Genomic DNA, 16,029 nt, shown 5'->3' on the forward strand with positions numbered 1-16,029 from the left:
ACTTAAAATCTTTAGTGACCTTTCAAGCTCTTAAGATAGAAAAATGACCCCTTAACATGGTCCATAATAGGGTAGCGATACAGCTTTTCATTCACAGGTGTAAGCCAGGACGTCTCTGAATAAACCTTGCTCATATGATCACACACAAGGCTCTGTGTGACCTGCTTCTCACTTCAGCCTCCAGCCTCATCTTTCACTAACTCTCTTCTCAGTCTTTAAGCTCAGCAACACAAAACTTGTTCCAGCTGAACACCTCAAACGTCCCTTCCCAGGCTGCTCTTCAATTCTCTCTGGTGTATACATTCTACTACTCTTCAGAGCTTAGCTCAGTCACCACTTCAGGAAGCCAGCACTGACCACTGTGATCGGACACTGGTACAGCTCTCAGCACTGTAGACCTCTGCTTTGAAGCGCTTGTTCCAGTAGGAAGTTTACTCTGTGTGTGTGTATCTGTGTGTATGTGCATGCTGGTGTATGAAAATATGGTTATTTGATTAACATCTGGTTTCTTTAATGCACCGTAAATTCAATGAAGACAGCTCTGTGTATGAGTGTGTTTATTTTTGTATCCCAATACCCGCAGAATTCCAAACATCTGTAGTGTGGACTAACTAAATATCTGTTGAATAACATGTAGCACCACAGATCATACAGCTTCCTTAAGAGAAATGTTGTTTTTAAGAACATCATCAGCCAGCACTGCAGCTCACTAGGCTAATCCTCTGCCTGCGGCACTGGCACTCCAGGTTCTAGTCCTGGTTGGGGCACTGGATTCTGTCCCAGTTGCTCCTCTTCCAGTCCAGCTCTCTGCTGTGGCCCGGGAGTGCAGTGGAGGATGGCCCAAGTGCTTGAGCCCTGCACCTGAGTGGGAGACCAGGAGGAAGCACCCGGCTCCTAGCTTTGGATCGGCGCAGTGCGCCGGCTGTAGCAACCATTTGGGGGGTGAACTAACGGAAGGAAGACCTTTCTCTCTGTCTCTCTCTCTCACTGTCTAACTTTGCCTGCCAAAACAACAACAACAAAAAAACATACAAAACACACACAAAAAATCATCATCAAGTAACTCAGGATTTTTTTAAAAATCAAAGTCATAGGTTATATAATATGTTATATATAAAACATATGACATGTTATATATCACATATTGTATGTTATATAATATGTTATATATGCCATTAAATCTAAGATAACGCATGCATGTTATATGTATATATTATATACATATACATAATATATACATCATATAATATACATTACATATACATATATAATATATACATATTATATGTATATAGTTCATATAACATACACTTTATACAGGTATACGTATATTTTATATGTATATTACATATACATAATATGTACATGTTATACATATATAGTATATATTATATACATGTATAATTATATAAGTATACCAAAAATAATTACCAGTATATTATATACAAATATATATTTAATATATGACTATATATAACACATATATATCCAATTTATGCTGTATATAAATTGATGTCATTTTTTTCATAAATTATAATGCATATAAAAGAGGCTTACTGAATAATATTTTACATGTGATAAAATTAATCTTTTCTTAATGAACTATTGTATCAGTCTTGAAAAATGCATGTATCTTTGTATCCACCACTCAGAATCATGCATTCATCCATGCTGTATGCAATGGTATTTTGTCCAGTTTCAACATTGAGCCGTATTCCTGCACTGCAGTTTGTTTATCTATTCATAAGCAGAAGGACATTAGGCTTTCCAGTTTCAATGATTGTAAGTAAAAACTACTACAGACACTCATGAACATGAGTTGGTGCGCATTTGACCTTTCATTGTTCTTGAGGACATACTGATAAGTGGGGCTGCCTTTCTTCAAATGGTTGCACCATCTTTGCATCCACCCTTCAGTGATTGAAAGTTCTAGTTCTGCATCCTACCAGGACTTAGTGTTGCCAATTATTGTTTGCTGGTATAATTTCAGTCATTCTCATTTGATGGATGGTGACAGGCAAGGAAGGCTGTGAAGTAGATGGAATGATGAAAAATCTAGCTTCACAGTAGAAGCCCATAGCTATGTGTTGGCAGGGGGTGGAATTGGGGTTACACAGCGCATTTCCTGTAACCTCCCAGATGGGCCCAGACTTCTTTCCCTCCCTCTGTGGGATCTCTCAAGATGAAGGATATAAGCTTTGTTAAGAAAAGACTGGGAAAATTTGGAAGCCTTCCTGCTCTATGGCCGTGTGGGTGGAGGAAGCATTGGGGAGGACTAGGAGAAAAGTTTACCTTTAGGGGTTCTTGTTTTGGGAATGGCTTTTCTTTAGAGAGAAAATTCTGGCTCTGAAAAGCCAGACATGCATGCATGCATAGAGTTTTCACACAAAGGAAAAGCCTAAAGTAAATCTAAAGGATCCCTTCTGTTTTACTGGAGTGGAAACAGAATCAGGGAGGTGTGAGAGAATGAGTACAGATCTGATCAGAGCACCTCTGTTCTTTACTCACAAGAACCAGGCAGGATGCAATGGAGGAGTACAGATAGGTTAAGACACCCTACCGCACTTGCATAAGCCAGATGTCCATTCATCTATAAGAAATCTCTTAAGATAACACTATCAGATTATGAATACTCTTGCCAGGCATTCATAATGGTTAAAAGCTGTATTGAAATTAGTGCATTTATAGCTTAATTAAACTAATGGGGAAAAAACTGCTCTATGCACTGAGTCATGCCAGTAGTCTAATAAAGTATCAGTATGCTTAGTCATCTATGGATATGAAACTTTCTTGATCTGACATTATACTCATATTCTGTAATGAGTCAGCACACATCCTGAGATACTAATGAAAGATTAATTTCAGTCTCCAACACTTTTAAAGAAAAGCCTTGAATGAAAAATTAGCCTTTGCTTAACTGTTCAGACTGTTCAATGTTTAAATAAAACAAAATAATTTAAATCACTAAAAGTAGAGATTCAACTCAGGGCATCTTCTTAGAACATGTGGACCACACATCTGAATAATTAATTTAAATGAAAAAATAATTGCAACTGGCCAGCGCCATGGCTCACTTGGCTAATCCTCCACCTGTGGCGCCGGCACCCTGGGGTTCTTGTCCCGGTTGGGGCACCAGATTCTATCCCGGTTGCTTTTCTTCCAGTCAAGCTCTCTGCTGTGGCCCGGGAAGGCAGTGGAGGATGGCCCAAGTGCTTGGGTCCTGCACCCGCATGGGAGACCAGGAAGAAGCACCTGGCTTCTGGCTTTGGATCGGCACAGCGCTGGCCATGGCGACCATTAGGGGAGTGAACCAATTGAAGGAAGACCTTTCTCTCTGTCTCTCTGTCTAACTCTGCTTGTCAAAAATAATAATAATAATAATAATAATTGCAACTAATTAGAAGGATGATGTGTTTGAGAAATGGTCTCTATGCCTAACACCAATAGTCCTGTAAGGTCACAGAGCCCCACAACTGCAGGTCAGAGATGTTTGTGTATCCATCCCCTTTCTGCTGTACTCAGTTCAGCCAAAAATACACCTGCCTCGCTAGGTATTTTCACATATCAAAGTCTGATTTTAAATTAATCATGTATATATAATTCAAATATAGATAATGCGCCCAGTACAATTCTTCCTAGACAAAATTTTTGACACAAAGGAGAGAGTGAGATAGATGAGAGTAGAGGGAGTTAAAATTTGCATTCTGTATGAGGAAGGTTATAAATGAAATAAATCATGAAAATAACAAAAATAATTTGCTTGCAGGCAAATCCTTCTATAGCTTACTGAAGTTTCTGAAGGTGTCTGGATGCTGCAATGGTTTTCCTTGAAGGACATCATAATGCTGACCTTTTTTTTTCTAAAAGATCGATCCCAAGGTTTAGAGTCTATGTTTGACATTTACCATACACAAATAAAAATGATTAGCAGAGTCATTCCATACTGAACAAGAACCTAATCAATTCAAAATAATGGAGGAATGCATTTCCAAACCAGGATGCTTTATCAGTCTCCTCACAGTTTTCTTTTACAGTTGGCATATTTACCAGGATATGCATTGTCTCCATGGTGATTAAAAATAGTGAGTCGTTAATTCCCCTTTTTCAAACCCATCTATATAACAAAATAAATAAATATTTTAAACAGAGGGAAGAGAGCTTACCTGGATCCCTTTCAATTTGAACTGCCAGTCTTGTGTTGGAATTATCCACTCGTCTTGTACTAGAAGAGGCCACAAAATGGTAAAAGGTCATGATTAGATCCCTCCATGGGAGAAAGCTGGTTTACAGAACCAACTGTGTGAGCGAGAAATGCAGAGGAGTTGAAGCTCACACACTCAGATGACTGCTCCAGTTTGACATACTGCAAGAAGAGAGGAGCCTCTTGACAGCAAAGAGAGGTAAAAGCACAAGAACATGGAGGAGAAAGATGAGTAGTTCCCTGATCTGGGGAGAACAGTCTTGTGTCTTCATCAGTTTTGAGCACCAGATTCACAAAATAAAAGCAAGTATTTGAACTGCCAATGGGATGCCACTAACTTTGAGAACTTGAAAGCAGTACACACATAGCTATCTTTCTTTTCAAATTGATTCCAGTCACCACTGGCTTTTAAGAATTGAGTGCTCCCTTAGAGATCTTTCCTAGGTCAAACCCAACACCAGCTCATGAAAACTTTGAAGAGGGCCAGTCTGCAGCCATAGTAATGAATGGCCACCAGAAGCAGCTACGAGCATGCTCCATCATGACAAATGACATCCCAGCTTTTGTAAATCAGCCATTCCATGACAACCCTTTGCTTCTGAGAGCCAGCCAGTGAGGAACAGGCTCACCCCGACTTCTGAGTGGCGACTGATCCACAAGCCTGTCCAGTAACCTCTTGAGCACATGCTGTCAACCCATATATGTCTCAAAAACTTGTCCAGTTCTTGAACTTCATGCATCCCAGAAACCCTTTATAAGTGCAACAACGGGCGCTGCTCAGTTCCGGAGCAGCTTTGTCTTTTTGTGTCAGTTATTGAGACATGGTCTCCTCAGTCTTTGAGGGATAAAATATGAAATTGATATTGATGATATTTAATAGTTTATGCCAATTTCATGTGGCTCCTGATATATCAGCCACTAAAAAGGAGTTTTCCCAAGAAAAATATCACCATTGAACATAAAGTTTATGTGAAGATTTGAATATAATGAGGGTCCCTTAGCATTTGTGACAAGGCGGTTCTTCCACATGCCTGTCCCCTGCTTTTGCTAATGCACTCTTTTATTTTCTATGCTCCAACCATACTGACCTTAAGAGGGTATTTCAAAAGGTTCATGAGAAATAAAATTGATAGATGTTTGTTTTGGTGCAAAAATATTTTGAAGTCCATGCACACAAGGAGTCTTCAAAAAGTTTATGAAAATGTATGTTATGAAAAAAGTTATGCACATATTTTAATTTGTTTTATACCAAAAATAAACCCATCTTTATTTTTTTAAAAACTTACTTGAGAGGCCGGCGTCGCAGCTCACTAGGCTAATCCTCCGCCTAGCGGCGCCGGCACACTGGGTTCTAGTCCCGGTTGGGGTGCCGGATTCTGTCCCGGTTGCCCCTCTTCCAGGCCAGCTCTCTGCTGTAGCCAGGGAGTGCAGTGGAGGATGGCCCAAGTGCTTGGGCCCTGCACCCCATGGGAGACCAGGAAAAGCACCTGGCTCCTGGCTCCTGCCATCGGATCAGCGCGGTGCGCCGGCCGCAGCGCGCCAGCCGCGGCGGCCATTGGAGGGTGAACCAACGGCAAAGGAAGACCTTTCTCTCTGTCTCTCTCTCTCACTGTCCACTCTGCCTGTCAAAAAAAAAAAAAAAAAAAAAAAACCAAAAAAAAAAAAAAACCTTACTTGAGAGGCAGAGAGACAGTGATAGGAAGACAGATCTATATATATATATATATATATATATATATATATATATATACATATAGAATTCCAATCCACTGATTGACTCCCAAGTGACCCCAACAGTTGGGGCCTGTCCAAACTGAAGCTAAGAAATCAATCTAGGTCTCCCACATGGGTGACAGGAACTCAATTACTTAAACCATCACCACTGCCTTCCAGGGTCTCCATTAGTAGGATACTAGAACTGGGAGCAGAGCTAGGAAAAGAACACCCACACTCTGATTCAGGAAGCGGGCCTTAACTGGCATTGTAACCACCAGACTAAATGACTAAACTCGTCTTTTACTTCCATTTTTCCACTAACTTTCTCAAGTAGCCTCATATTTTCCCACATCTTCAGTACGCCCTAAACTCCTACTCTTGTCACCCCCCTCCCTCCTCTGCACTCCAATACTTGCAGTAGTCCCTTTCCACTCCCACTTATTTTCACTTGTGTACCCCTCTCATCCAAGTCTCAGCTAAAAGGTCACTTTCTCAGGGAAGTGTCCCTAGCCCCTGATCAAGGTGAGATTCATGGGCTGTGGGCTCTGTTCTCCCACATATCATAGCTCTTCCTTTGGAGCACTTGTCATGGTCAGTGTTGATAATAATGATGATAACTTACATTTACGCAGCACTTGTTTGTGGTATGAGCCTATTCTAAGTACTTAACATGTTTTAACTCATTATATCCTCACAAATACTGTCTGGGGTAGATACTATTATTATTACCACTCTCAGAGAAGATGCGGAGCCACAGAGAGATTAAGTAAAGTGCCTATCATCACAGATAGAGCAAGTGAAACCAGGTAGACCAGCCCTGGAGCCTTATTCCACATCACACACATTTCCTTGTGTGATTATCTAATCATAGCTGCCTCCTACTCCAAATCCTAAGTATGATGAAAGTTTTTTTTTTTTTTTTTTTTTTTTTTTGCTCACACAATACTTAGGAGTCACTCAAGCAGTAGTTGTTGAATGAATGAAGATGAGGCTGCCTCTGGAGTTTTTGCTCTTATGAGACTTGCTAAGACAGGAGACTAGCTAACCCCTGATGCTGCTTATTTTGTTTATGTTTAAATGTGATCACTGACGGATGACTATGGTATAACCAGTGATGAACATTTGTCAGTAGTGGTGTTTAAGGAGAAATCTCAGAATTCATACTTCTTTATGAATTTGTCCCTTGGGAAACAGAGCAGATAAAAAGTTCTGGATGGAACTGTAATTTGTGAATGAAAAGGCTGTCTTCAGACAAAAGTATGCTTGTTTTTCCCTGTGGCTCTCAGGCATTTGAGAACAATCTAGGCAGCATCCTATTTGAATAGATTTACAGATGGATTAGAAAGAGGTATATACTATTAATGCCTCAAAATGTTTGTGACCACCAGCATGGCATTCCACAAGTGTACTTTCAAAGTTTATTAAAAATAGAATTAAAAGGCAAATTTATTTCAGCACAAAAATTTTAAATCCATGCATAGTTTTTCACATGGTATGTATTTCCCACAAACTTTTGGAAGATTTCTCATATTACTGCTTCAGCTTTCCTTCCAAATATTCTCACAGCAGCTTTGAAAATAAAAGAGCTCAGGGTAGCAGGAAGTAAAGCAAACAAAATTCTTTCTGATGAAGGCAGAAATCCCATGTCTGCATAGTTAGTCCCTAAGTGGAATTTTAATTTCACCTTAAGACCTAGGACAAATGGAATTTTCAGCAGCAGAATAAACAATTTTTAAAGTGGGATTGAGCCAAAAGAAAATAATTTACAAAACTCCTTAGGGAATTAAAACACCTTCTAAAACTGTGTTCACCGGAAAGCTATCTTTTCAAAAGGTTACAGCCTTTTTCTGAAAGCGAAGTGCTAACTTCTGATGAGCAATAACTAAGTTGAGCTGCCGGGTACCCTAGGGCTTCTGGCTCTCCACCAATTCTCTAAGAAGGTGAACTGTCAGCCATACTGGGTAATTTGAGCTTTTCTCCAGTGCTTTCCTCCAGTAAATTTGGTGCTTACCACTCAAAGGTGCTAATTAGCTCAGTAATTGGATTTCTGCCTTAGCTGTCTTCCTGCATGAACATCAGATGTGTTGCGGGAAGAGAAAGTGGGTTTATGTCTCACTCCCCAACCTCAGTGGGCGCCTGCAATCCTGGGATGCTTTAGGTTTGCATCTGTACTTGTGCTCTTCTGAGCACTTGCCTGACAAAAGTCACTGTGCACTGGTGAGTGATACTGCCCTGAGGGCTGCAGGCCAAAAGTCACAAAACAGGCCTCTGCAGAGAAGGTGACTTACTTCAAAGCAAACTTGACCTTCCTGTCTCCCTTGGTCAAGCACCTTCTCTTTCAGATGGTTTCAAATGAGCAATTTAAAAAGTTGAACAATAATTTTCTTTAATGATATTGCTTCAAATTCTCTTTTGGCAGCACTCAGGGGCTATTTATGGTAGAACTAATCCCACTTTGTGATGGGGAATTATGGCTGGCTAGAGTGAGAAGTTTGGGGGGGTGTCTGCTTCAATGGCAAACTCGAGATGGAGTTAGGAATGGGCTACAGTTCTGTTCACGGGCAGGACAACTTTCAAAATACCTGAACAATGAGAATGCAGCCGCAGTTTGGATAGAAGGATACTGTCTTCCTCATTTATTTATCTATTACTTGGTGGGGGGTGGGGAGGAGAGAGGGAAAGAGCACATTCATCCTATGGTTCATTCCCCAAATGCCATTGATGGCTGGAGCTGGGCTGGAGCCGGAAGTGAAAATGTAATCCAAGTCTTGCACAAGGGTGACAGGAACTCAACTACTTGAATGATCACTACTAGCTCCCAGGGTATGCACTTAGGCAGGAGCCTAAGTGAGAAGCTAGAGACAGGCATCAGATCCAGGGACTCCAAAATGGGACACAGTTCTCTTAATCACTAGACAGAAAACCTGCCCTGTCTCTTTTTAACTTGAATACATACACGAGGTATATACAGGCATGGGTTTCACCTTTTATTTCTGCTGCATATACCAACTACTAATTCTTGCAAAGTGAGTGGCACTCTTCCGGCTGTGAGGCAACCATATCCCGGAATGACTTGGTGTGAGAAATCTTTCCTGGGAACACATTGCTGTAGGACTGTAGGGAGGACACTACCTCAAGTCAAATCATTCAGATGAACTCTAGTCTTGCAGGGCTTAGGCTTCGACTCCATTTGTCCTTCAAGACCATATAGCACAGCTCTGTTTCTCTTTCCTCTTCCGGTTGGCAGAAAGTGAAAATGAGTATGAGGTTTGGGTGCTTGTCTTTGCCAGGATTTTGCTCTGAATTCTTCAATAGAATTCTTCAAAAGGTTTTGAGAAATCAACAGCTTGAGCTTTAAGAAAGTTTTTAAAATATGTATATTTCATCCAGTTTTCTTTAGTTGCTCTCATTAGCAGAATTTGGTCATAAATACATAATATGTCACTGCTAGAGATTCACCTACTATTGCAGTTCATAGAAATGAATGGGGGGTTGGGCGGTGCTGTGGCATAGTAGGTAAAGCCACCTTCTGCAGTGCCGCATCCCTTATGGGCGCTGGTTTTGAGTCCTGGCTGCTCCACTTCCCATCCAGCTCTCTGCTATGGCCTGAGAAAGCAGTAGAAGATGGCCCAAGTCCTTGGGTCCCTGCACCTGCATAGGAGGCTCAGAGGAAGCTCCTTGTTCCAGGCTTCATATTGGCTCAGCTCTGGCTGTTGTGACCATCTGGGGAGTGAACCAGTGGATGGAAGACCCCCCGCCCCGCCCTGCCTCTCCTTCTTTCTCTGTGTAACTCTGACATTCAAATAAATAAATAAATCATTAAAAATATTTATTTATTTGAAAGTGTTAGAGCGAGAAGGAGACACAGAGAGACAGACATTTCCTATCTGCTGGTTCACTCCCCAAATGGCCACGATGGGCAGGCTGGGCCAGGCTGAAGCCAGGATGGAGGAGCTTCCTCCACGTCCCCCACATGGGTGCAGGGGTCCAGGCACTTGGGACATCTTCTACTGTTTTTCCCAGGTCATTAGCAGGACTGGATGGGAAGTGGGTACTTGAACTTCTAGCACACCTAGAAGTAATAGAGCCACTGCTCTATTTCTCCTGCTAGAGTGATGCTAGATAAACCAGTTCAAAGGTTTCTAAATACCCTGTCTCATAATACCCAAACATGTCCAGATCTTAAGCAAATTACTTGTCATAATAGGAAACAGGAAGATCTCAAAATGAATGAAGAAGTCAACTAGTTGATATCATCCTCAAGATGTTAAAAATAAGAGAATTATGGGGCCAGCGCTGTGGCACAGTAGGTTAATTCTCCACCTGTGGAATCGGCATCCCATATGGGTGCCGGTTCTAGTCCCAGCTGCTCCTATTCCAATCCAGCTCTCTGCTGTGGCCTGGGAAAGCAGTGGAAGATGGCCCAAGTCCTTGGGGCCCTGTACCCACATGGGAGACCTGGAAGAAGCTCCTGGCTCCTGGTTTTGGATTGGCACAGCTCCAGCCGTTGTGGCTATTTGGGGAGTGAACCAATGGAAGGAAGGCCTTTCTCTCTGTCTCTCCCTCTTACTGTCTGTAACTCTACCTCTCAAATAAATAAAATAAATCTTTTTTTTTTAAAGATAATTATTTGGCAAAGATTTTACATTAGTGATTATAATGCTTCAATGAGCAATTAAGATCACTGGAAGTAAATGAAAAAATAGTCTCACCAAAACATATAAAACTCTTAGCAAAGAAATAGAAGATACAAATAAGAACCAAATAGAAATTTTATTAGTGAAGAATACAATCACCAAAATAAGAAGTTCAAAGGAAGGCCTCAACAGCAGTATGAAATGAAGAGAGAAAATAATCATTAAACTAAAAGAGAGTACAATAGATTATTATTCACAAAGTGAACATAGAGAAAACAGATTAAAGAAAAAAATGAACAGTCTCAGAGACCTGTGAGACTGCAATAAAACAAAATCTAACATCTGATTCCCAAAAGAATAGAAACTGAAGATAAAACCAAAGGAATTCACACTAAGACACATTATAATTAAGCTTTTAAAGCTTAAAGACCAAGGAAAACTCTTGAAGCAGGCGATGTGGCATAGCAGGCAAAGTGACCGCCTGCAGCACTAGCATCCCATATGGGTGCTGGTTCATGTCCCGGATGCTCTTCTTCTGATCTAACTCTCTGCTATAGCTTCAGAAAGTACGTGGACTCCTGCACCCACATGGGAGACCGAGAAGAAGCTCCGGGCTCCTGACTTTGGATTGGCTCAGCTCTGGCTGTTGAGGCCATTTGGGGAGTGAACCAGGGAATGGAAGACCTTTCTCTTGGTCTCTCCCTCTCTGTGTCTGTAACTCTGCCTCAAATAAATAAATATTTAAAAAGAAAAATAAGAAGAAGTTAGGGGTGAGAAAGAATTCTATGGGCCCTAAGAGGGGAACAGGAGAGATCTTTCTGGTGATTGGAAATGTTCTAGAACAAATGCTCTTGCATCAACCTCAATATCCAGGTTGTGATGGGTTTGTAAAATGTTACCATTGGAGGAAACTGGCAAAAGGTTCACAGAATAGGATTTCTCTGTCAACTGCATGTGAATATATAATTAGCTTAAAAATTTTAAGAAAAAAAATCCATGTCTAATAGTAGGCCTAAGTTTAGTGACTAGAAAACATTTACATGCAATTTTTATCTTGGATTCTCACTTGCTTACCCCTCAAATTAGGATTGCTTCTCCTATTTCAGTCAGAAGCATCCAAGAGTACTCAACATTTTAAATGCAGGATATGAAGTCCACCAATTCATTCACTGGAAAGTCATAAATACTTAGAGGGTGAAAAGTTTTTCTTCTGTTTCTGCAAATGCTACTAATAAAAATAGTAATAAAAAAATCCAAGTTGCACACATTTGAGCGGAGTCAGCCAAATGGGGACTTGAATAAATGGAGCAGCAGAGGATTGTAACTGCTCATAAGGATGAAATTCTCAGGGTTTTTCTGCATTCTTCTTCAGTCTTAAATAGCCTGATTCAAGGTTGTGACTTTTGGGTCTTATAGACTTCTGACTTTTTTAAAAAGGCCAGATCATTTATTTGAGTGTTTTCTTTAGACTTATAGGTATAACTTCTCATGGGAATGAAGGCAAACTTTTTTTATTCATTAGTTACTTGTGATGTGCACAGAATTTGGATCAAGATGAATCAGGCTCTTGAGATATAATTCCCCATATGGATAAAAGCCTGATAATAATCCTTGGTAATGGAGCTGCTGTAATTTGTGCAGAGACACACTCAGGACTGCCAAGCTAACTCGGCTCACTCTGTTTCATGACCACTTGTCTCGGGAGAGGTAATCATTGGGAAGACACATTCTCTGGGTGCACTGTGTCACCAAAGGACATGGCACTTAATAAAATCACACCAATGCTTCTCGTTGAGATGAACTTAATTTTTCCTTTCCTATTTCCTTCACTTCCAAAGCATAACAAGGCCTTTTGTCCACATTAAATCTTAAAATGTATTACAAAACAAAGTCCAACTAAAATTATGCTCTTACAATTAGGCTTTTTTAAAAAACCAGACTTTCTACCTGAACAGTTTTCTCCTAAGACCCTCTAAGAGCATCTCCCCCACCTCCTCCAAACATCAAAGTATACCTCTCTTGCAAAGTCTTCTCTCATTACAGTATCATAAGCTCCAACTATGCAACTTCCAAATAACAATTTTGAAAAACCCTACTAAGCCTTTATGAAATGTAAGAGGAATATAGTGCATTAAATTGTCCCTGTTTTATCGCATAACTTTTCTTCTGATTCTCTTGTATGTAATTATTTTTACATTACTGGTCATTTTTCATTTAAAAAATGATGAGAGTTTACAGAATTGAGTTTCAGAGAGAGCCAAACACAGCAATGTGTACAGGATAAAGTGTAATAAGCCCTGTGGAGAAGGGTTGATAACAGAATGCTTTCAGAGTGACAAGAAAAATAAGAGACACTGTCTTCCCGTGTTCACATTGTATATGAATTCCACTAATGAGTCCAGGTTGCTGTGTACTAAGAAGCAATGAAGCCAGGCATAGAAACATGCTTGAAGTAGGAAGATTAAATAAGCCCCACCTGGTTATAAGAAGCCTATGGAAAGACTGCTAACAGAGAGCCTCAGATGCGAAGATTCCCCCACACTCAACCCAGTTACTTAACAACGTGGAGGATGGGAACACCTCACAGTTTGGCCTGGACCATTCACTTCTGGTATTGACCAATCTCAGGGAAGATGCTTTAATTTGAAACACTCAGAGTTCTTGCTCCATAAATATGTTTTCCTTTTATGCACTCTTTTTATTTCAATACCTATCAGACACAGAGTCCCAGTTCTGTTCTTTGAGCATCACAACCTTTCCAGTAGAATATCAGAATCTCTAAATGCCACTATTTGGTGGTCTATCCAACAATAAACTGCATGATTAAACAACTTCAGCTACTTTGAGTGAGTGCTCAGGAATCTCACCATGTTATTTTCCAGCCTCTTCTTGGGTTTGGAATTTACAAGTGAGGCTATCCCCAGCCCTTAAGAATTACCACCTCCCCTCTCTCCTCTCCACAAAGGGCAATCATGCAGCATCTTGTCAGTCCTGGGGGAACGGGTCTGTGCTTCCCTAGGCAGCCCTCAGGAGCTCTGTGCTCAGCTGTGGCTCCTCATTGGCCAGAGTCTGCTCCTTGTGGTCTCATCTGAATACCACACCCACTTAGACACACCTGCTGTTCCTGGTGCAATCTAGTTAAAGGTTGCCTCCTATACATGCCATCCTTTACGAGGGAGATGACAATCCTCCTCCCATATGCCACCTTCTTTTTCAGGCTGAAGATTCCTAACTGTTCCTTGTGTGATATAGTCCAGACCTTGGGCAACCTACTTGCCCTATTCGGGTGCTTAGTGGTTTGTCTCCAGCCCTCCCCATCTCAGCCCCTACTTCATTACTTGCTCCAGATGTCATCTAGTCAGTTTGCCTTAGACAGCCCTGTTACTTCTGTGAACCAGATGGTCTGCTCTCTGCCTGCGAAATTCTAAAAGTTCTCAATTAATTCACTAACATTTTGACAAAGCTTCATTGTTCTGAGCAATTTAATTAAAATATTTATTCTTTACTTATTTGAAAGCAAGAGAGAGAGAGAGAGAGAGAGAGAGAAACTCCAGTTTACTGGTTCACTCCCCAAATATCTAGATGAAGCTATAAGCTAAGAACTCCATCTGGGTCTCCTACATGGGTGGCAGGGTCCTAATTACTTGAGCCATCACCTGCTGCTCTTAGGGTACACATTAGCTACAAGTTGGAATGAGGAACAGAGTCAAGTCTTGAACTCAGGCACTCTGATATGGGATGTGTGTGTCCCAAGCAGGGTTGTATCTGCTGCCCAAAATGCTCAACCTGTCATACTACCCTTGTGTGCGTGGTTTACAGAAAGTAAGAAATTCATATTTTCTCTAATGAATCTCATTTTATTGGGTTTAACTTCATATTCCAGCCTACAGGAATATACCTCCTCTGCCCTCCAGCTTCCTAACTTTGGCTGCAATGGGATTTACTGTCAGCATCTGGGCCCTCATTCATAATTTGTTCATGGGCACGAAGAGGATGTAGCCAGGTATCCCTGACTAGAGCAGTCAAAGAAAGAAACTCTCAACATTAGACTTGATGTTCTTAGTTCTTCAACATGGATTTTGTTGAATGTTCTCTACCCACCAACCTCTTTTAGGGATGGCATTTAAGATCTTTGTACAAAACACTGAGCTCCTTAAAAGGTGACTTTTTTTCCTTAAGTGCAAATAGGCACCTTATTATATCTTATGGGCTAATAGTAAAATGCAGCCCTATAATTAAAATTTTCCCTCCCTTTAAAGTTATGGAAGGAAGGGATTTACATAGTTTAGTCTGCAGTAAAGTCATCCCATAATTTATTCAGATATGTTATCGGGTGCCTGGTTATACCCTGGCAAAGGATTCAACATAGTTTCATTTGTTTGATGCTCTGGCTTTAGTTATTGCTGAAATAAAAAACACAAAGCTCCTTTTTCCATTATCGTGATGGGCCCTGGATCTATTATTACTGATAATAATAAAGGTAGGAAGAACGAAGTAGCCTGTATAGCGATAACAATAGTGATCCTCATCCTTTATATTTATTGAACACCTGCTCATCTTCCCTAACATATTCATTCCAGCCTTCACATCTATTCTGCAAGCAGAGCTTCATTTTTCTTATCTGACAGATCAGAAAAAGGAAACTCAGGGAAGTTAAGCAAGTTGCCCAAGGTCACAGAACAAATAAGCAGCTGAGCTAGGATATTAGCCCAGTTCTGTACTTATTTCAGGCCTTGGACACTTTCTATTATGTTCCAAAGCCCATCAAATCACACACACACACACACACACACACACAATGCCATTTTTGAAAGTGTCTGGCCCACAACAACTATGAAAGGGAGGCACAGTCACAAGAGCCCTGTGTGGTCAAAAAGGTTGGTGGCAGCTCAGTGGCCGGAGGTCACTGGCTCCAAAGAGGGCTTTTTTTAGTTTCCCAAGGAAGTATTCTGCAGAACCCTCACAGCAGGAAAGCTGGTAGTATGGATTTTGGTTCTGAACCTTAGTGTGATACTCAGAGCAGAACCAATGGGGTAAAAGTCAGTGCAGCTCACCCAAGACCACCCTTACAATCAGGCTGAGATGTCATGCCTGCGATTACCGGATCACAAAAGTGTGGAGTGTTCCTCTTCAGGATACAGTTAGTAGCTGGCAAGTCTGGCTTGCCCTGTTCTTTGTGCTTCCCTGTGTCCCTGGCCAGGTTCCCAGCAGCTCCAGGCCCCAGTCAAGAAGGTACGAGAACAGCAATGAAGTTCAAGGATGCCCTGGGCAATGAGTGATAACTTGGAGTCCTGAATAAAGTCTCAGGAACCAAAATGAGAAGTCTTTTAAAGTGAATGATTAGAGAAAATCCTATTTAAAGCTGCTTATGGTTCTGTGTGCCCCTCTCCCATCCCCTCAAATCCATATGTTGAAATCCTCATCTGCAATGAGATGGGATGAGGGGTAGGGCCTTTGGGGAGGTGATTAGAAAAT

General features: G+C 41.0%; 1 protein-coding gene across 4 annotated transcripts in view; it reads right to left on the minus strand.

The window, feature by feature from the left end:
- PCNX2 (pecanex 2) overlaps positions 1-16,029 on the minus strand; it is a 324,094-nt gene that overhangs the window by 73,594 nt on the left and 234,471 nt on the right. For all 4 annotated transcript variants that reach the window (XM_008268254.3, XM_051821460.2, XM_051821462.2 and 1 more), the window contains one exon: positions 4,164-4,222. In XM_008268254.3, the coding sequence (XP_008266476.2) occupies positions 4,164-4,222 (59 nt within the window). The remainder of the gene's footprint in view (positions 1-4,163; positions 4,223-16,029) is intronic.

The sequence above is a fragment of the Oryctolagus cuniculus genome, chromosome 13 (assembly GCF_964237555.1).
Source record: "Oryctolagus cuniculus chromosome 13, mOryCun1.1, whole genome shotgun sequence".
Lineage (NCBI taxonomy): Eukaryota > Metazoa > Chordata > Mammalia > Lagomorpha > Leporidae > Oryctolagus > Oryctolagus cuniculus.